This window comes from Chrysemys picta, chromosome 9 (genome assembly GCF_011386835.1).
Source record: "Chrysemys picta bellii isolate R12L10 chromosome 9, ASM1138683v2, whole genome shotgun sequence".
NCBI classification, from domain to species: Eukaryota; Metazoa; Chordata; order Testudines; family Emydidae; genus Chrysemys; species Chrysemys picta.
The window spans coordinates 61,548,715-61,569,422 of record NC_088799.1 but is presented as its reverse complement, the minus strand read 5'-3'; the positions used below and the strand labels follow the sequence as shown (position 1 = coordinate 61,569,422).

The 20,708-nt window shown below is 53.7% G+C and overlaps 2 protein-coding genes and 1 long non-coding RNA gene across 13 annotated transcripts in view; 1 reads left to right on the top strand and 2 right to left on the bottom strand.

Moving 5' to 3' along the window:
- The window catches only part of ZDHHC9 (zinc finger DHHC-type palmitoyltransferase 9), a 41,364-nt gene extending 31,720 nt beyond the window's left edge, over positions 1-9,644 (top strand). For 8 of the 10 annotated variants that reach the window (XM_008175169.4, XM_065556337.1, XM_024111691.3 and 5 more), the window contains 6 exons: positions 3,640-3,777; positions 3,936-3,984; positions 4,260-4,362; positions 4,961-5,064; positions 5,706-5,904; positions 7,091-9,644. In XM_008175169.4, the coding sequence (XP_008173391.1) occupies positions 3,640-3,777; positions 3,936-3,984; positions 4,260-4,362; positions 4,961-5,064; positions 5,706-5,904; positions 7,091-7,195 (698 nt within the window). In that variant the 3' untranslated portion in view covers positions 7,196-9,644. Of the gene's footprint in view, positions 1-3,639; positions 3,778-3,935; positions 4,037-4,259; positions 4,363-4,960; positions 5,065-5,705; positions 5,905-7,090 lie in introns of all 10 variants that reach the window. The other 2 variants (XM_065556335.1, XM_065556336.1) reach the window with 1 other exon arrangement.
- Positions 1-20,708, bottom strand: part of LOC135973526 (uncharacterized) — a 309,693-nt gene that overhangs the window by 102,113 nt on the left and 186,872 nt on the right. The window lies entirely within an intron of this gene.
- Positions 10,202-20,708, bottom strand: part of SASH3 (SAM and SH3 domain containing 3) — a 34,343-nt gene continuing 23,836 nt past the window's right edge. The window contains exons 5-9 of one of the 2 annotated variants that reach the window (XM_042853366.2): positions 20,544-20,685; positions 18,805-18,968; positions 16,530-16,736; positions 13,166-13,316; positions 10,202-12,528 (exon numbers count right to left, since the gene is read on the bottom strand). In XM_042853366.2, the coding sequence (XP_042709300.2) occupies positions 12,341-12,528; positions 13,166-13,316; positions 16,530-16,736; positions 18,805-18,968; positions 20,544-20,685 (852 nt within the window). In that variant the 3' untranslated portion in view covers positions 10,202-12,340. Of the gene's footprint in view, positions 12,529-13,165; positions 13,317-15,975; positions 16,737-18,804; positions 18,969-20,543; positions 20,686-20,708 lie in introns of those variants that run through there. The other variant, XM_065556331.1, reaches the window with a different exon arrangement.

Sequence of the window (20,708 nt, the reverse complement as noted above, 5' to 3'; positions counted from 1 at the left end):
TACTATTTTGGGTGCAGGATCCCTGCCTCATTCAGTGCACAGGATGGATGGTACTCGCTTAATGGGCAGCTATTCAGTAGTTTTTCTCATTGCTCAGTGAATGTCCCCTGTCTTTTTTACTGCATGCTGTTCAAACTCTGCTTTGGAGACAGAATTACTAATTTTTGTGGGGCCTTTTCTGTAGCACTCATCACTACAATATCGGAGTGTTTCACAACCACTGGTTTGACTTCCCCACACCCCATGAAATGAAGGGGTGGGATTATCCTAATTTTACAGATGAGGCTGAGGCACAGAAAGATTAAGGTCAAAGGTGTCCACTAATTTTGGGTACCCAATTTGAGGCCTCTAGGGCCTGATTTTTTCCAAGTATTTAGCACTATGCTTTGTATTGTTACCCCCTTTTGACCAGAGTGGCTAGTCAAACTTTGGGGCCCTGTGGGTTTTTCCTACTAGGAGGGAAAATCTTGTTTATTTACAAAGATTCATAGACTTGAAGGCTGAAAGGGACCATCATGCTCATATAGTCTGACCTTGTGCACATCGCAGGCCACAGAACCTCACCCACCCACTCCTGTAATAGACCCGGAACCTCTGTCTGAGTTACTGAAGTCCTCAAACCTTTATTTAAAGACTTCAAGTTACAGAGAATCCACCGTTTACACTAGTTTAAAGCTGCAAGTGACCCCTGAGTCATGCGGCAAAGGAAGATGAAAAGCCCCCATCGGGAATTCCTTCCCGACCCTAAATATGGAAATCAGTTAGACCCTGAGCATGTGGGCAAGACTCACCAGCCAGACACCTGGGAAAGAATTCTCTGCAGTAACTCAGCCCACCCCATCTAGCATCCATCACCAGCCATTGGAGATATTTACTCCTGGCACTCGCAGATGGGCTACATGCCATTGTAAGTAGTCTAGTCCTACCATCCCCTCCATAAACTTATCATGCTCAGTCCTGAAGCCAGTTAGGGTTTTTTTGCTCCCCTTGGAAGGCTGTTGCAGAACTTCACTCCTCTGATGGTTAGAAACCTTCGTCTAATTTCAAGCCTAAACTTGTTGATGGCCAGTTTATATCCATTTGTTCTTGTGTCCACATTGGCACTTAATGCCTCTCTCTCCATGGTATATATTCCTCTGATGTATTTGTAGAGAGCAATCATATCTCCCCTCAGCCTTCTTTTGGTTAGGGTAAACAAGCCAAGCTCTTTGAGTCTCCTCTTGTAAGGTAGGTTCTCCATTCCTCGGATCATCTTGGTAGCCCTTTTCTGAACTTGTTCCAGTTTGAATTCATCTTAATCATGGGAGACCAGAATTGCAAACAGTATTCCAGATGAGGTCTCACCAGTGCCTTGTATAACAGTACTAACACATCCCTGTCCTCTAATGGAAGTACCTCGCCTGATGCATCATAGGACTGCATTAGCCTTTTCAATGGCCACATCACACTGGCAACTCATAGTCATTCTGTGATCAACCAATATACCATGTCTTTTTTCCTCCTCCTCTGTCACTTCCAACTGATAAGTCCCCAGTTTGTAACAAAAATTCTTGTTCTTAATCCCTAAGTGCATGACCTTTTACTATTAAATTCCATCCCATTTCTATTACTCCAGTTTTCAAGGTTGTCGAAATCTTCTTGTGTGATATTCTGGTCCTCCTCTTTATTAGCAACACCTCCCAACTTTGTGTCATCTGCAGATTTTATTAGCACACTCCCACTTTTTGTGTGAAAACCATTAATAAAAATGTTAAATACGATCGGTCTGAAGACCAATCCCTGAGGAACTCCAGTAGTAACCTCCCTCTGGCCTGACAGTTCACTTTTTAGTATGACGTGTTGCATTCTCCCCCCTAACCAATTCCTTGTCCACATTTCAGTTCTCATATTAATCCCCATCTTCTCCAATTTAACTAATTATTTCCCTTGTGGAACTGTATCAAATGCCTTGCTGAAATCCAGGTAGTTTCGATCTGCCTCAGATCCTACCCCATTTACACTGATGTTCACTGTGTTAATCATCAGTCACTGCTAACTTTTTTGGTGAAAATTGAAACAAAAAAGGCATTTAATGCTTAAGCCATTACTGTCTTTCTTTCCTCATTGAGTAATGGGCCTACCCTGTCTTTGGTCTTCCTCTTGCCTCTCACATATTTGTAAAATGTTTTCTTGTTACCTTTTGTGTCCCTACCTAGTTTTATCTTGTTTTTTGTCTTGGCCTTTCTAATTTTGCCCCGACATGCTTTTTTTTTATATTCATCCTTAATAATTTGACTTAGTTTCCACTTCTTGTATCACTCTTTTTTTGGTTGTTGAAGATCTCCTGGTTAAGCCAAGGTCATCCCCCGTACTTCCCATCTTTCCTATGCATTGAGATGGTTTGCTCTTGTGCCCTTAATAATGACTCTTTAAAATGAAGCAGCTGTTCTCTTGGGGAAAAAAATAGTATGATCATGGAATTAAATACTGTCATATACATAGGTATGCAGGAGGCAAATTAAGGTTGCACGGGCAAGCTTAATTCTGACATTTCCTAACTTGTGAGTGTTTGCCTTTGCAACCTTAATAATGTTCTTTTAAAGTTGAGTGAGTGTGTGTGTGTGTGTGTGTGTGTGTGTGTGTGTGTGTAATTAATAAATATATCCTCCACCTTTTATCTGCAATAGCTGTGATCTGCACACTGTGGGATGCTCAGAGGATGAAGGGGAGCAGTTGCTGATTTTTGTAACTGAAATAGACACTAGGTTAATGGGGCTGAGTGGGTTATATCTAAGGGCTGGTCTACACTGCGGGGGGGATTCGATCCAAGATACGCAACTTCAGCTACGCAAATAGCGTAGTTGAAGTCGAAGTATCTTGGATCGAAATTACCTGGGGTCCACACGGCGTGGGATCGATGGCCGCGGCTCCCCCGTCGACTGTGCTACCGCTGCTCGCTCTGGTGGAGTTCCGGAGTCGACGGTGAGCGCGTTCGGGGATCAATATATCATGTCTTAACGAGACGCAATATATCGATCCCGGATAAATCGATTGCTACCCGCCGATACGGCGGGTAGTGAAGACGTACCCTTTTACTGGAAACAAACAGCAGTGCACTCTGGGAGCAGGAACAGCAGTGCTCAGTACACTTCCCATAGAGCTGAATACCCAACTAGAAGTGACCTCTCTGCTTCAGGAGCACTCTGCTCAGTGGAGGAGCTTTGTTAGCCCCTTTGCCTGGTTTCGTTGGAGGATGGGGTCTCTACCTGGGGCCACGCTCAGGCCCGTGTATTGACCATGCTCTCTGTCTTTGTGGTAGATGGAGGGGGTCCTGAAACTCTTCAATTGTGGCATGCGGTGTTGGTCTGGAAAAGGCCAGGTATCCCCACACTAGAGGCCTTCCTCTTCCAGAGCTGCAGCATGGGGGAGTGTTTTCTGTGCAGAGGAGTGGGTTAGGAAGTGTTCTTCCCCCTGGAGACTTAGCTTGGTACAACCTGAGAGCGCTTTGTGCTGATGGAGGCACAGGAAATGGAAGCCCCTTGCCTTGGGCTTGGACTTTGGCTTCCCCGGCTGTGCTGGTGGGATGTGTTGGCAGGGCTTGGGTGCCCCTGCCTCGCCCCACACTGCAGGTGTGCTGACGTCCTTCTCTTGCTCCCCCAGAGCGCTTTGACCATCACTGCCCCTGGGTTGGGAACTGCGTGGGGAAGAGGAACTACCGCTACTTCTACCTCTTCATTCTCTCGCTCTCGCTCCTCACCATCTACATCTTCACCTTCAACATTGTCTACGTGGCGCTCAGTGAGTCCTGCCGGCGGGGGGATCAGAGTGGGGAGCTGTGTTGTCGGGGTGGGGAGTTGGGTCAAGATCAGCACAGAAAATCAATAGATTGGAGGAGGCATGAGGCCTGTCTTCCTGGGCAGCACTGTACATTAACCTCTCTCATTTGTGTTGCCCAGAGTCCATGAAGATTGGCTTCCTGAACACGTTGAAAGAGACCCCCGGAACATATCTTTCCCCGCTGCGTGGAGTGTACCTGCCTCTCCCACCCCATACCCTGGTGAGGGAGGGAGGGAGGTGTGTGTCTGAAAAGCAGCCACAGCCCTTGTGTGCAGCATCTTCTCAGGGGCTTTCTGGAGGCTTTCTTTTTAATTGGGGGGTGGGAGAGGAGCAGGTATATATGTTTAGGGGGAGCAGAGGGGAGCGACACAGTGTCATGGAGCAGGGTCAGTGGAAGATAGATGCTGTGCCGTGGGGTTATGGATCCTTAACCAGCTGCTCACGGTACTGGAGGTGCTTATCTGTTTCTTCACCCTCTGGTCAGTGGTGGGGTTAACTGGATTCCATACCTTCCTGGTGGCTCTGAATCAGACGACCAACGAAGACGTGAGTGATGTTCCCCACTCTCTCCTGTCTGTCTGCTTGCCCCTCTCCAGCTTCTCTTCAGAGCCATCTCCGCTCCCCTTCCCCCCACCCTTTCTCATCAGTTCATCACTGGGTGAATTCCCCTCGCACGCAGCAAGGCCAAACCCCAGGTATAGGCTGGGGGGTGGAGGGAGAGCATACATCCAGGGCAGCCCACGGGTTCACTGCTGCCACAGGCCCCAGAAATGCAGTTTAGGTCAACCCAAGCTTATTCTGAGGCCTCCTTGGGTCTGCTGCTCATGAATGGGGAGGGCCCAAATCCCCTCTCTTCAGCCCCTGCCCAGCCACTAGATGCACAAGGAGTCTGGGCCCCCACTCTTCAGTCCCCAGGGGGGTAGGTTCGTGCTAGGGCTGATGGTCTCCATGTGTCAGCAATGGAAATAACAGGGTCCAAGCCCTGCTCTGAGAGGCAGCCAGAGCCCAGGTGGCGTGTAACCACGATGAACAAGGGGCACATGTGCAGTGCCCTGGTGCATCAGTCAGTGGAGCTGAATGCTCGAGAGCCTTGGTCTGGCAGGGAGCTCACACCCCATCCCTTTGGGATGTTCTCTGCTTGCAGATTAAGGGGGCGTGGACTGGGAAGAACCGGGTGCAGAATCCTTATAGCCATGGGAACATTGTGAAGAACTGCTGTGAAGTGCTGTGTGGGCCCCTGCCCCCCAGGTAAGAGCTGGGGAGCAATCACAGGCCTGCCTGGGACTTGGGGTGGGGTGGGCACTGGGTCACAGATGCGAATGTCTGTGGCATAAGCCCTGGCCTTGCCAGCCCATTACACAGTGGGGAACTGTTCAGCCATGTGTGGCTTCCTCTAGGAGAGAGGGGGGTGGTGTCTGTACCCAAAACCTGAGGGAGAGGGGGCCTTCTGTATGTGCCTGTAGCGAGGTAAGTTTGTGCTGCACTTCATCCTTCCTCAGCCAAGGGGCAGCTCCTCTCCCCAGGGCTGTCGGCCTGGCAAGAGACTTTGTCCCGGGGAGCTGGCCTCTGCTCCTGGCATCCCAGCCTTACCTTGAGGTTTCAGGCCTTTGCTCAGGAGTTAGGTGCGCTGTTTCACATGGGGCTCTGGTGATGGCTGGGGAACAGAGGAGCTTCTGTTTCTGTAAGCCATGCAGCGAGAACAGAGACTGTGATGTTCGCCCTCCCTGGCAGCCGCCTTGTTCCTGTCCTAGCTGCAGGGATTGCCTTGGGCAAGGCCAGACTCTGCCCTCAGGCCCTCCACAACCCCTCTTCCCCCCCTCCCCCCCCCCTGGTCCTGCCTTGGGCGAAGCAGGGTTGTGCCCTCAGCCTCCCCACTCTGTTCCTTGCAGTGTTCTGGACAGACGGGGCATCTTGCAGCAGGTGGAGAGTGGTGCGCAGGGGGAGAGCAGCACTCGGGGGCCCAGCACTCAGGAGCCCAGCGTGCCGGAGAAGAGCAGCACTCAGGAGCCCAGTGCTGCTCAGGTGCTTGGTGCGCAGGTAGTGGGCAGCGTTCAGGAGGGCAGCAGCAGTCCCACACGTCAAAGTGCAGTAAGTGACCCTCTTTCTCCATGCGGCGAGATGCCCTGCACTCCTCTCCTGCTGGTGATGGTAGCCATAAGCTCCAGTTCTAGCCAGGAGGAAGAAAGGGGCTGAGAACAACCTTCAGTAGGGGGAGTGAGGCAACTGTTCTTAGAGTAAAGCTAGGTCCTGAGCTGAGGGACCTCCTGGAAGGAGTCTTTCTGCAGAGATGATGCTGGCAGCGGGGGTGTCTGTGATGGGAGGAGAGCAGGGTGGCTAAAAAGAAGCTTCCAAGCAGCCGGGCTCCTTTGCACTCTCTTATGGCACCCTGAAGGCAGGTGTGGTCAGCTGGGGGCTGTTATCCTGGGAATCGCACCCTGCAAGTGTTGGCACTGGGCACTCACTGCAGTAGGAGGAAGCCATGGTGTAGTGAGCAGGGGGCCCAGAAGCCTGGACCCTGGCCTGATTTATCACTCGTTCTGGAGCCTTTTTTCCTCCCCACATTTCCATCTCTGGGTGAGGGTGTTATGGCAGCACCTGCTTCTGCAGGGCAACTGTATCTGTTGGAAGCCTGAGTAATCCACTCGTTCCCAGTTCCCTGGGCCCCTTTCCTCCTCTCTAACCCGGCTCCTCCACTTGCCTTGCAGCAGCACTCGGTGGTGCCAAACCTGAACTGGGAGTGTAACCTCACGAGAGAGAACAGTGGCTGAGGGGGCTGCTGGGCTCGTTGGAAGGACGGGGGTAGGCAGGGGCAATTAGTTAGTTCCCTCTTCCACTCTTCACCCGGCCCCTCTAACCTTGGCCTGCAGGTGAAGAAAGGCAAACAGGAGCCTGAAGCCATTGTTGGCCATGGGGGAAGCAGCAGGGAGAGAGAAGGGTGTTGAAGCTACAGGACAATGTTGGGGCAGGAACAAGTAGGGACAAACTGTCCATGAACAAACTGAGTTTAATGAGCAGAGGAAGGAGGCTCTGGAACAGCCTCTTAGTCAGAGCAGTGGGGCGAACAGCCCAGCTAGTTTTACAACGGAGCTTGATCAGTCGAACAGGATTATATGACAGGGTGGCCTGCAATAGCTGGGTCTGAACTGATTGATGCAGGAGGGCCCTTCCTGTCCTTCGTTCCCATCCCTGCTGTTGCCTGTAGTTTTGGAGGGAAAGACACACTGTGGGTTTGGGAGTGTCTGCTCCATCCCATTACTCTCTCTCCTCTTCCCAGGTCCCCATGCTGCCGCTGAGCCCCACTGGGATGCCGGAGGAGACTCAGCCTTCTGCTGTGGAGCTCCCAGCACAGCCCCGGGATGATGGGCCAACCGAGCACTAACCTCCTTTCAAGCAGAGAACATTGTTCTGTCCAATCAATGCCAGAAGTGATTACCAGGCGGAGAAGGCCGGCTGGCTGGCAGGCGAGCAGACCACCCCTCACTGAGGGGAGCAGATGGGCTGGCTGGCAGGTGATTCTTCATGGCCATTTTGCTTTAGTCTTTATTCACCTCGATTGTGGACAGGAGTGCGCCTGGCCCAGGTAATTGCCAATGGATTCTAAGAGCGAGCAGAGCATGTCAGTCATTGGTACAGACCTTTACCCTTGCAGCTGGTCTCGGTACAGGCTGAGGTAGGACTTCTTGCTCTGCAGTTGGTCCTTAGTGCTAAATGCTAGCCTGGCCGTGGTCCTCTCTTTCTGCCTAGCAGTCGTCTCTGACATTGGCAGCTGCCCTGCAGTGGAGCGGCAGGATTGAGGAATCATGATGGGAAGGTGACTGTGACCGTGGCAGTGTTTGTCTCTCTCCCTCCCCCTTCTCCCTCCATCTGTGGCATTATTTTATTGTTTAAGGTGGTGGGGTGGCCAGGAAATACTGTCTTGTGTGCCAAGAGGGCCAGAAACACCTGGGCAGGCATTCCACCTGGGGATGGTTTTCTGTAGCTTCCTTCCCAAACTTCCCCGTTAGTGACTAGCAGGCATTAGAGGTCCTTGATCAGTCATGGAGTGGGCAGCCTCCTTTTCCCTTTGAGGAGTGCACCTTTCACTGCAGGAGTGTGTGGGGAGAGCAATGCCAGGTGCAGAGCTCGCTACTCTCTTGACCCTGCATCAGCTGCAGAGCAGTTGCACCAGGGAATCGTGAGGGAAGAGCCCTCTTGGGTCATGCAGTCTGTTCCTGGGGCCAGGGCAGGATTTGTTCCCTAGTGCCTTGTCGACTCCTGTGTTTGCTGCCCCAAGCAATGGGGCTTCCACCCCTTCCCTGGGGAGGCTGTGCCCCCATTGAAGTAAATGATAAAAAGCTCTTTCCCGCTCTCTGCCCCGGTTGGCTCTGAACTCCCTTTGTCAGGGGTGCCTAGGCCTTGCTGCAGTATTCCAGGGCCCCTACGTGCTTTTCCACCTGCAGCAGCTCTGGCTGCGAGGGGTTCCACCAGCTGGGGCAGGGGATGGGCGGGCCGTTCACAGGGGCTGTTGCCTTGGGAGAAGGCACTCTTTGGAGCCTGACTCCTTGCTCCTCCTGTCTGCATGAGCCGGGCTCCCAGTCTTAGCTCAAAGGCTGCTTTGAGCCAGCTCAGCCATCTCCTTTGTGCCATCTTCCCTCCCCATCTCCCACCAAGAGATGTTGAGTGGGGCTAAAAGGAGGAGCCCGTCTGTGGCAACCCCATGCGCTTCCTGGGGAGGGGTGTCCCCTGCCTGCCTGTCTGTTGGAATTCCCAGTCTCTACCTAGGGGGAATGCCTGATTCTGCTCAAGAGGGCACTCTGATTCCCCTCCATTTGTGGTATGTCCTAGGGTGAGACCCTGGTGTGGAGGGAAGAAGGAATTGGGGTTACTAAGGTGTCTGACCTGCTTCTCCTCCAAGCTTGAGGCAGGAGCCCCACATTTACTGGCCTGTTAGTAACTAGTTCTCAGAACTGTGTCTCAGCTGGCATTGGAGGTGATCCTAGCATGTGAGACCTGCACTGTGCCCTGTCTCCCAGCACTCCTCTTACAGCAGGTCTGTGCTGAGAGTCCTGAAAGGCAGTGCTCTGCAGAGTAGCAGGGGAGGTTGGAGCTGCCCTACCTCTCTGGCTCGAGGGCAGCACTGTTGAGATCTGGGAGCAGGGTCCTTCCTGTTACTCCCTTGGCTGTGGGGCCCGGCCTCTTGTCCCCTTAAAGCTCCCGCTCTATGCTGGCTTGATGCAAGTGGGATGGCCAGAGGCATTCCCACTCTTCCCCTCCCCCCCATCTCTACAATTGAGCACAGTTCAAAATTGCTGCCTCCTTTAGCTCCAGCTGGAGTGTGTTGTCCCCTGGAGAACTGTCCCCTCTTCCCCTGCTGGAAGAGCACAGAGGAGGAGCCTTGAGTCTGGCTGGCCCCTCTGAGATCACCGACCCTGTGCCTGGTTCTGGGCTCTCCACACCCCTCCCCCTGGAAGACTTAGTCCTGTGGGTGGGACTTGTCCTTGCTGCATAGGCTCAGCTCTCTGCCACTCCAGTGGTGCTCCACTCCCTGCCCATGCTAGAGCCCTCTGCCTGCTGGGGACTGTGTTGAAGGCTACAGCCAAACTCTTCCACCTGCCCCCAACATGCTACTGACCAAATCTCAAAGTTGTTGCAAAAAATGTATTTTTGTTTTTACTAATCTATTTTCTAATGTATTGTGTCAAACTCTGCCCACTGGGGGGGGGAGGCCCCCTCTGGTGCCTCTTGCACCGTGGCTCCTTTTCTGATCCGTTAAGTTTCTCAATGAAGGAAGTTTTTTTGTGTTTTGGATTTTTTAAACAAATGAAGGAATCCTAATCAGTTTGAAAGCCTCTGAGATGTGGTCTCTTCCTGTGTATGTCTGTCTGTCAACTCTCTTTCCTGAGGCATCCCTTACTCCGGAAAACCAGAGGGGCTGGGCCCTGTTTGTAAAGAACCATATTTTCAGATTTTACTCTGTATGTGTTAATGTGACTGGGGCAGCTCAGGACCCTTGTGGGGAGCCCTTGGCAATACCTGGCTGAAGAGAAAGTCAGATGGTTGGGCTGAGCTTGTGGGGTGGGGTTGAGAATGATCTTGTGCTAGCTGCACATGTGGGATTGTGGAGGAGAAAATGGAGCAGATTTAAAAAAAAAAACGTTCTGAAGAGAGTAAGAACAAAGGCTCCTGGACCTGTTGTAGAAGTGGGGAGCCCTTTTGCCAAGAAAAACTTACATGCTGGAGGGTGGGAGGAAGGCAGCATCCTCTCCACCTGGGGTCTGTCATCCAACTGGCTGAAGCCCAAGGAAAAATGGCCTTGTACTCCCCTCCCCCTGAGAGAGGGGAGATCCCCAGGTTCCCGAGCCCTTTCGCTAAGCCTGTGGTGCAGGCAGGAGGCCGACATACAGAGTTGCAGGTTAGATCATGTTTTATTGGGGTCAAGCACAAGCAAGTGAATTCAACACCCAAACCTACATTACTGCAACAGAAAGGCAGAGATTTTACAGGCACAGGAGTCCTGGAATTCAGGGCTAAGCTTGCCACAGACACAGGGCCAAAGGTGACTGCTGTAAGCAGATACATCTCCCATCAGCATTAGTGGGTGTTGTAGCCCTTTACTCCAGGACTGGAATTGGCCCATTACCCAGTCACTAAGCATATTCTGTGGGTAACAGCATATGGGTGCAGCTCCAGTGCAAGACGATTTCCTGGCCTTTTAACATAAGCTAACCGAAGAACTCTTGGTGCAGTGCCATTGTGCCAAAGCTGGCCCAGCCCTTTTGCCCTGGAACAAGCCCCAACTAGAACCCAACCTGCTAGCTTTCTAAAGCCAGGTGGGCTCTTGCTACTCTTAACGCAGCACCCTCTTGCCTCTGTCGGCTGCTTCCATAATCTATGTGCCCCAACCAGGATTTGGTTCCAGCATTTCTGCTGCCCCAAGCAAAAAAAAAAAAAAAGCCGAGATCGGCGGCGGCAGTTCAGCGGCAGGTCCTTCGCTCCTAGAGTGAGTGAGGGACCTGCTGCCCCCAAATTGCCGCAAGTGTCGCCCCTCTCCCTTGGCTGCCCCAAGCACCTGCTTATTAAGCTGGTGCCTGGAGCCGGCCCTGGCCCCAACGCTGCAGTGTTAGTCTGTCAGGGACAGCCCTGAGCAGGGGTCTGAGCTCTGTAGGGAAGACATGAATTCTTGTTGGGGACGCCCCTGTTCTCTTTTGCACAGGGGGCTCTTGCTGCTCAGTCTCCGGGCCCATAACTGCTCAAGGATCGTTTCAAACAAACCAACTCAGTATCGGCTTCCTCTGGGCACACTGGGTGTGTGCCTTCCCAAGGCAGCTGTTCTGATGCACAGCACCTGCTGCAAAGTGAGGACTCTGCCCACACGAAGGCAGAATGGACTGACACTGGGGAATGCTGTGAGCACAATGCAGGGCCTTTCTGACACAGAGTGCTGCCTTTCCTTCCACCTTCCCAAACAAGTTGCCGCTGGCCTGAGCCAGGTTGGCCCCAGTGGGCGTGGCAGGATGGAGCGATGGCTTGGTCAGTTGCTGCAGTGAGCTGGCCCAGGACTTTGGCAGGGGGGAGCTGCTGCAGCCTGGCCGTATTTCTAGTAACTCAATGTTCTGTGATAAGGAGCAGCAAAGCCCCTGGAACCAAACCCTCTGCTTTTTGGCCAAGCTGGTCCCCACATGGCTAGGCTCTGCCCCGCAAGGGACTCGCCCCATGCTGAGAAATGCCAGCTTGGGAGGCTACAGACTCCTGCTCTCAGCGCTTACTGAGTCTTGAGTGGTGAGGATCCTGTGTGGCACCCATCGCCCTGTTCTGCTGCCTTTCCCCCCTCCACCACCCCCAGACTTGCGTTAGAAACACAACGGTCTCAGTTCTTGTTTGGTGCCCGGCTCCCTTGCCTTGTTAGCAACAGATCCTAGGTTACCTGTAGCCTCCGTCGCAAAGAGCCTCTGATGCTTGAAAGCTTCAGCTGCAAGTGGGCATCTCCCATTGCACAGCCCTCTTGGCTAAACTGCTTGGCTTTGCATTGCCCAGGAGCTTCCTGGATCCTTCCTATTCAAAGGGTGTCCTGCTGACTGAGGCCTCGGCCATTTGGTAAGGCCAGGCAGAGGGTGTGGGCAGATGACGGTGGGTGCCAGGCAGAGGGGCAGGCAAACACCCGTTCGTGGCTAATGCACAGGCTCTGAGACTGGAGTTTCTAATGGAGAGGCTGGAGGATGAAGGCTGAGCTATTTGCAGAAGCAGGTCCTTTGTCTTTGACAGGAGCGCAGAGAGGGGTCCTGTGCAGTTCCCAAAGGGGAGAGGTATCCTGGGGTGGGGACCTCGGCAGCTGCCCCGTGGAACCATAAAACAGCCCCAGCGTCTTCCCCTGCAGGGCTCACGTGACTGTCCCGAGCAGGGGGTGGTCACCTGTGGTCCAGGAATCTCCCCAGATGTTGGTCAGGGGGTAGAGAGTGCCCTTGGGGTGTCCTGTCCTCCCTGCTCTGCAGGCTAAGTCCCTGAGGTGGGGTAGTGCTGGGAAGGTTGGGGCAAGGAGGGGGCAAGCTCAGAAGGACTCTTCTAGAGAGAAGGCCTGAAGTTGCTCCTTTGTGCTGTTCAGCTCTGCCTCGTCCCGGCCGCTCTCCAGTGTCTCAGATCCTTCGAAGCAGCCCGAGTCGCGGGGAATGTCCCCTTTGGGGTCTGAGGGGGAAGGTTGCAGCTCCGAACTCTCTCCTTCCTCAGCCTCACTGGCCGCTGCATGGGGGAGAGAAGCCAAAATGTTAGAGGCTGGAGGGCATGGGCTGCTTCCCAGGGAGCTCTCAGCAGGGCCCAGCTTGCCCTTGGCTGGGCCAAGCTGGGGGTGGGAGGGTGAGGCTGCTCCCTGCATGCTCAGGGGCTGTGCAGAGGCATTCTGGGTAACTAAATGTGACTTGCTCTAAGTCTAGCCAGCTGCACTGGGTGAGGCCCCTTGGCTTATTCTGTCACCTGTGCTGCTTCTCCCCCAGAGGCACAGAGCAGCTTGCAGCTGGGATGTCTCCTGGTGGCTCACCCTTGCTTGACACTGGGGTGGCTCCTTGGCAGAGCAGTTGCCATGTGGGATGTAATTTGAATACTGGCTGTGATAAAGTGCAGGACACTCCTGGCTCTGGCTGCCAGCTGGGGCTGTGTAGGGGAAGTCTGTCCTAGTGGCTAAGAGTCAGTGGATACAGCGCACCTGCAGGCTCCTCTGCTTCCCATGCCTTTGAATGGTGGATGTCTGCCCAAAGCAGCAGGTGGATTCCAGGGAAGGGCCAGACCTGGCTTGGAGCTTACAGGCTGTTTTAGAGCAACTGCCCGCAGGGGAGGGGTCTCTGGGTGCAGGAAGGTAGCAGAGCAGGTGTCTGCCTCTTACTGTCATAGTCCAGCAGCAGGTCAGCAGCTGTGAGCAACTTGGCACGATGCTGGGGGTCCATGATGTTTAGCTCATTCAGGTGGGTCTCCCGCAGCTCCTTGAAGTCCTCCAGTGTCTGGTAGCCATTCAGTAGCAAGGTGGAGATGTGCTCCTGGGGACAGAGATAATCAAACTCACACAACAGCTACGCCTGTAGAACGTGTATCCCTGGGGACACTCATCTAGCCTTTGTATGCCTCTGCTGAGAGCTTCACCCCGGGCAGGCTAGGGCTCCAGGATCTTGGCTTTCATTTAAAAACCCTGTTCCTAGCACATGGGGTTGCAGAAATCCCCATGCAAAGAGGAATAGTGTGACCACTGCAGTGAGTGGGTACTGAATGGCCCTCTTACTCCAGGGGCTGATGCTGGTTTTATCATGGCCTTTCACCCTTGTTAGTATTATCTATTTCATTGCCAATTTGATTAACAGGAACATTTGTAGGTTCCAGGGCCAGAGGGGCCCATTGTGATCATCTAGTCTGCCTTCCTGTACAGCACAGACCAGAGAACTGCTCCAGGATAATTCCTAGGGCAGATCTTTTAGAAAAACATCAAGTCTTGATTTTAAAATGCTCAGTGATGGAGAATCCACAATGACCCTTGGTAAATTGTTCCAATGGTTAATTACTCTCACTTAAAATTTATGCCTTATTTCTAGCTTGAATTTGTTTAGCTTCAACTTCCAGCCATTGGATTGTGTCAGATCTTTCTCTGCAAGACTTAAGAGTCCGTTATTAAAGATTTGCTCCCCATGTAGGTACTCAGACTGGGATCAAGTCACCCCTTAACTTTCTCTTTGTTAAGCTAAACAGATTGAGCTCTCTGAGTCTGTTTCTAAGGCAGGTTTTCTAAGCTTTTAGGGTATGTCTACACTGCAATAAAATATCCCATGGCACTGAATCCCAGAGCCTGGCTCAATTGACTCAGGTGTATGGCTAAAAATAGCAGAGTAGACTTGTGGGGGAGGCATCTACATTGCTCTTTTTAGCCCCACAGCTCCTTGGCCAGGCTCTGAGACATGGTGCCATGGGTCTTTTAGTGCAGTGTAGCTATATCCAGTGTCATTCTCGTGGCTCTTCTCTAAACCTTCTCCAGTTTTCCAACATCCTTCCTGAACTGTGGACACTAAAACTGGAGACAGGATTCTAGCAGTGGTCACACCAGTGCCAAATACAGAGGAAAAATCACCTCTCTGCGCCTACTTGAGATTCCCTGTTCATACATCCCAGGATCACATTAGCTCCTTTGGCCACAGCATCATCATGGGAGCTTGTGTTTAGCTGATTAGCCAACACAACCCCAAATCTCCTTCAGAGTCCCTGCTTCCCAGGCCAGAGTCCCCCATCCTGTAAGTATGGCCGGCACTCTCTGTTCCCAGATGAATACAACATGTATTGTTTGCTTGTGCCCAGTTTACCAAGCAATCCAGGTCACTCTGAATCAATGACCTGTCCTCTTCATTATTTACTACTACCCCTATTTTGGTGTCGTCTGCAAACTTTTTGAGTGATTTTTATACTTTTTTCCATGTCATTGATAAAAGGGTCAGATAGGAAAAATACCTGTTTACAGTTACATTTTGAGGCCTATCAGTTAGCCAGTTTTTAATCCATTTAATGTGTGCCATGTTAATTTGATATCATTCTAGGGTTGTTGTTTTTTTTTAAATCAAAATGTGCAGTACCAAGTCAAATCCCTTACAGAAGTCTCTTACATCAACATTATTATCTTGATCAACAAACTTGTAATCTCATCAAAAAAAGATCTGTTTTCCATAAAGCCATGTTGATTTGCATTAATTACATTACCCTACTTTAAATTTCTATTAATCAAGTTCTGTATCAGCCACTCCATTATCTGGGTGGGATCAATGTCAGGCTGACAGGCCTATAATTACCCAGATCATTCCATTTTCCCTTTTTAAAAATTGGCACATTAGTTTTCTTCCAGTCTTCTAGAACTTCCCCAGTGCTCTAAGACTTACTACAATCAACATTAACACCCAGCTAGCCCCTCAGCCAGTTCTTTTAAAACTCTTGGATGCAAGTTATCTGTACGTACAGATTTAAAAATGTCTGACTTTAATAGTTTCTGTTTAACATCCTCCGCAGATACTAGGGGAATGGAAAGAGTGCTATTGTTACCACATGATGAGGCTATATCATTATTTATCCTCAGATACTGAAACCTTCTGCCTTTTATACATTATTATTGATAATTCTACCATTTCCATCTAGTATGAACCAATACTATTATTAGGATTCTTTTTGTTCCTAATATATTTGAAAAACTCCTTATTGTCCTTAATTCTGAAGGCAATTTATTTCTCCTTGTGTCCCTTTGCTTCCCTTATCAGTTTTCTACAATTTCTAACTTATTATTTAAATTCATTTCTATCAACTTCCCCTTTCTTCCATTAGTTATATATTATAGATCAAGCTGATGTGTTTATTCCACAATCCCAACTGCCATGCATTTTTTCTCAGATGCCAGAATTTCCAGCTGTCCCTGCCTGGCTGCCAAAACCTCCTAGCAGTTTCTACTGCATTGTTACTCACTATCAGTCTAATCTCTGATGGCACCTTGAGATGAAAATGTGAGGGCAGGTGAAAACTGAATTTAATCTAAACACTAAATTAACTACCTAATCAATTAATGCAGAGGTGAGGCTCCCTAGTGCTGCCTTGTACCCCCCAAAGTATATACCAAGAATGGTTAAACTGAAACCTCTATAAAACAGCAAATGAAGAGTTAAGGTAACACAAACTTAAACCTCTGAAAATCAGGAAATACAAACTTAAAGGTATGCCCCCCGCAGGCCACCTTAACTCTGCCCCCTGGAGCTGGCAATAGCCACTGGGAAGGGTTCAGTAAGGGGGTGTGTGTGATGATAATGAGGAATGAATGATTAAGTGGACATGCCATAGTTTGTTTTGTGGTCTATAGATGAGAATTGCAGCATTTTGATGCCATGTACTGCAGCCGCATTCCCTGCGTTTGGTGTGGCTGCACTGAATGGTGCAGGGATCAGATGGAGCAGGTTGGCAGAACTGTTGCTGATATGAGAGATGAGCGAGGCTGGGGCTGGTGTCGGTATCGCTGCTCCCTCAAGCCCTGCCTCCCTTCCTGGGCACGGCTGGCATCCCCATTCACCCCCCCACGTTCCTGCGCACCTCGCTTTTGCCAAAAAAGTCAGGATGGCTGGGACAGGGCTTAAGAAAGGGACTGTCCTGGCCAAAACAGGACATATGGTCACCCTACTGCTGGTGCCTGTGTGCAGGTTGCCTGTCCTCCCCTTCCCCAGAGCCCGCGGCCAGGCTCTCACCTCTAGGTTTATGCGCTCCAGCAGCTCGTGTAAGGTCTTGGGCTTGGGCCGCTTGCTCTTGCTCTGCACACGGCTCTTGCGGGCTGGCACCGGCTCCTCGGGGATGATGTCCACATAGATGAACTTGAAGGAGCCCACTCTGTTGTTTAGCATCCCCGTCCAGGTGCCCACGGGGGGCTTCTCTATGATCCCGATGATGTCCCCTTTCTGGGCCAAACATGAAGAGGAATCCCTTTGAGAATCTCTACCCCTGGGCAGGTGGGACGGGGCTGGGCTTGTCCGACCTGTGCTGTGGTTGCTGGGTCTGTGCCCATGGGCTCCCCTAGCAGCGGCACAGGTAGGAGCTGGTTGGGGGCCTGGCCCCCCGCAGTACCGCTGACATGCTGTGGGGGGCAAAGGCGCTGGCATTTGTTCCCTGGAGCCCGCCTGCGGCTGTGAGCCCAGGGAGGGTTCCCACAGTTGGGGGTAGGTGTCATCCTCTCTCCTACCCCTGCAGTGAGGAAGGTGAAGGCCGGGACTGCCTCTGCCAGACTTTTTTGCCCCACATTTTCCCTATTGGCATCACTGGTCAGCTCCTCTGGTGCCAGATGGGGCTCAGCCAGGTGCTGGTGTTTTAGTACAGTGCCAGCCAGCTGCTCGGGCGTGGGAGCGCCAGGGGAGACCCGACTTGCTAAGCCAGTGGGAGCACACAGCAGAGATTGAGGCAGAAGAGCTGGACCGAGGCCCGGTATCCGTGGGTGGAAGGTGGCTCTAAGCATCCTCTCTGCCTCTGGGAGTGAGAGACTGGTTTGAGGCTGCTTGCCCTGATGCCAAGGCTGCAGCATTCCCAAGAGCCCATGTAGCACCCTGGCCTAGCCTGGGGAAGGCTGTCCTAGTGGTTAGAGCACTAGCTTAGGAACTGGGAGCCCCTGGTTCAATTCCCTGCTCTGCCACAGAGGCCCCATAGGACCTTGGACAGGCCCATTAGTCCCTCTGGGCCTTGATCCCCCATGTACGTTGGGACTACGGCCCTGCTGCTTGGAAGGTGGGAGGAGAAACCCATGCGATCCAGTTGCACGATGCTCAGGTGCTGTGATGAGGGGGGGCAGAGTAAGGTCTGACCCTGACCCAGCCCCTCCCCCCTTCTCCTGGGAGGACGGGGAAGAGGCTAGGGTCATTTCAGCAGCTCTGTGGTGCTCTGGGACTGTGCCCCTGGGGAGCCAGCTGTTCTCCAACTCTGTTGTGCTGCAGGATTGACTATAGGGCTGGGTGCTAGCTCGGCTACAAGGCTGAGCTTTCTATGGCCTGTTAGCCAATGGTGGTGGCTGGCGGGGGCAGCAGAGCCAGCACCAGAGCTAACTTCCCAGCAGCGGAGCTCTGTGCTGCCCAGGGAGTTGCCAGGAGGGGCCTATCATCAGGGCCGGCTCTGTCGTCAAACCCATTCCCCCCCCCCCCCCCCCCCCCAGCGAGGCAGGGGAGGGCGCTGAGCCTGACCATGGGCCCGCAATCCCCGACCGGGCCGAAGCGCCGGGGGGGAGGGCGGCGAGCCCGCCGCGGCTCCGCTCTCCCCCGCAGCCAGAGCGCCGGGAGCAGGGCGGAGAGCCCGGCCGAGGCCCCGCTCTCCCCGAGCGGCCGGGGGGCAGGCGGCGAGCCCGCTGCGGCTCTGCTCTCCCCGGCGGCCGGAGCGCCACGGGGAGGGCAGCGAGCCCAGTCGCGGCCCCGCTCTCGGGCGGAGCGCCCCGCCGCCCCCCTCCAGGCGCCGCCCCAAGCACATGTTTGGTGGGCTGGTGCCTGGAGCCGGCCCTGCCTGCCATGGGGGACAGCCTGGGCTTGTGCCTTTGTGATGGTTACAAGGGGTGATCCTGCTTGCTGCAATGTAGGCCCTCGCAAGACTGGAGAAGGCTCTCCTAGCAGCTGGGCCTGTCCAGCCCCTCAGCCGCAGGGTGTTTATGCCAGGCCCGAAGAGGGGTGTTAGTCCCAGTTCACACTGCCTGGTGCCTTGTGGCATGGGAGTCGCATGGAGGTCGTGCCTCATGGGAATGACACATGAAGCGCTGCCGAAGGAGACCTGGGCCCTTCCTGTTCTGTTTTCATTTGCACTTGGAGAAAGGACAGCTATCGTAAAGGCCCAGCCCCGGCCCCAGAAGCTCCTCCAGTTGAGCCAAGGAGCGCTGGCTCCATGACTTGAGCCTGTTGAGGCAAGCGAGCAGGGATCGGTGGTGGTGGTGTGTTCAGTAACAGCTCTTTCTTTCTGCACCCACATTCCTCCTTTCTCAGCCGGCCAGGCCTTACTCACCCGCAGCTTCAATGAGTCCTTGTCGTAGGGGCTGGGCGTGAAGTCTGTATGGACCCGGGCTCTCCCGCAGAAAGGGCCACTGTAGGGCAGGCTGGGCTCCTCCAGCCTCACGCTGTCACGATTGCTGCCTGTGGTGCAGGGACTGGTGCAGCCCAGTTCACTCCCTGCAGCAGGGGCAAGATGTCAGCCTCTCCTGCTGAGCCAGCCTGGCCAGGAATTTTGCTTCCCTTCCCTGAGAGCTGGCCCTGCCCAAGGGCAGCCTCTGACTGTGGTAAGTGACTGTGCCGCTGTCATTTGCGCTGGGCTTAGGAGTTTGTTTCTACTATGCCTGCCACAACCCTCCAACTCCCAACGAGCAAGAGCTCCAGTGATACGTGTGAGACCTACACCTAACACAAGCTCGGGGTGCCCCTCCCTCTCCCCCCCCCTCCCTCTCCCCCGGTGGGCAGAGCTGGGTTTCCCTGCTCTGCAAGGGACCATCACCGCCTGGGCGCTGCTGCTGCCTGTTCTCTGCACAGTGAAGGAAAGCGCAGCTGCTTCTCACAGCACGGGGTCAGGAGGCAGGACGAGGCTGCTGAGGGCCCGACGTGAAGTTCTGCCGCCCAACATCACCCCCACAACTCCATGAGCAGTGTGTAGGGCATGTAGGGTAGCCAACTTTCTAATCACACAAAACCCAGCACCTTGCCCCTTTTCTGAGGCCCCGCCCCTCGCTAGCTTCACCCCCCTCCTTCTGTTGCTCTCAGTTCCCCACCCTCACTCACTTTCACCAGGCTGGAGTAGGGGGTTGGGATGCAGGAGGGGGTACGGGCTTTGGGCTGCGGGGGTGGACTGGGGGGAGGCTGGGGCTGAGGTGCTTGGGCTGTGGGAGGGGCTCCAGGCTGGGGCAGGGGTTTGGGGTGGGAGTGAAGGCTTTGCCTTGGGGTGGGGCCAGGTATGAGGGGTTTGAAATGGTTGCCAGGTCCCTGCAGTCTCTAGGCACAGGGGCAGCCAGGCAGCTCTGTGGGGTGCGTGCTGCCTTCACTCCCGCAGGCGCCATCCCCCACAGCTCCAACCGGTGCTGCCAGAGTCCCTTTTCGACTGGGCGTTCTGGTTGAAACCAGACACCTGGCAACCTAAAGGGCACATATACGTGCGCTGCAATTACAAACCCGTGCCAGTGAATCTGAGCCCGGTTCTGCACACAGCTCTAAGGCCACCTGTGTTCATGGTTGGGTGCCAGCTGTAGAAAGGGCTCTGCAGCCTGGGGGTGTGGGGGGAGCCGCAAGGTCTACTCAGGAGCCTGAAAGTGTGGCTCTGAGCCTGGTTACGGCAGGTTAAAGGCAGGGGACATGCACTCTAGGTGAACTGAGCCAGCCCCGCGCCCCTGCATCCATGGTAGTGTGAGCGTCCCAGCCATCTCTGGCTGCACTAGATGGGTGTGGCTTCTCCTACCTTCGCCTGGGGCAGCTCGCCAGCCAGGGCTCTGCCCCAAGCAGGCTGAGGCCAAAGGGTGGCGGAGGTGTCGGCCCTCATGCTGCACTGTCCCTGGGGCAGGCAGCAGGGGCCAGAGAGTGACAGAGTGCTGTGTCCATGTGGGCTAGGCTGAGACTGCTCTAGCCTCTGCCCTTCCTGCTGGGGGTGGGCCCTCTCCTGCCTCCACAGGTCCCTGGGGAGAGCTGGCCATGGGAGGGGAGCTGGGAGCACGGCGACATGTGAAAATGCCCCCTCCCACTGAGCAGCACGGCCCTTGCGCTCACCACTGGATGTCTGGCGGCTGAGTGGTGTGTGCACATCCTCTTCCAGCTCCACATACGACAAGGGCATCTTCTCGAGGCTTGGCTCCTCCAGGCTGCCGTCCAGCGACATGGGAGACATGGAGCCCTCCTCCCCCACTTCTCCCTGCAGGTAGAGGCCAAGGCAAT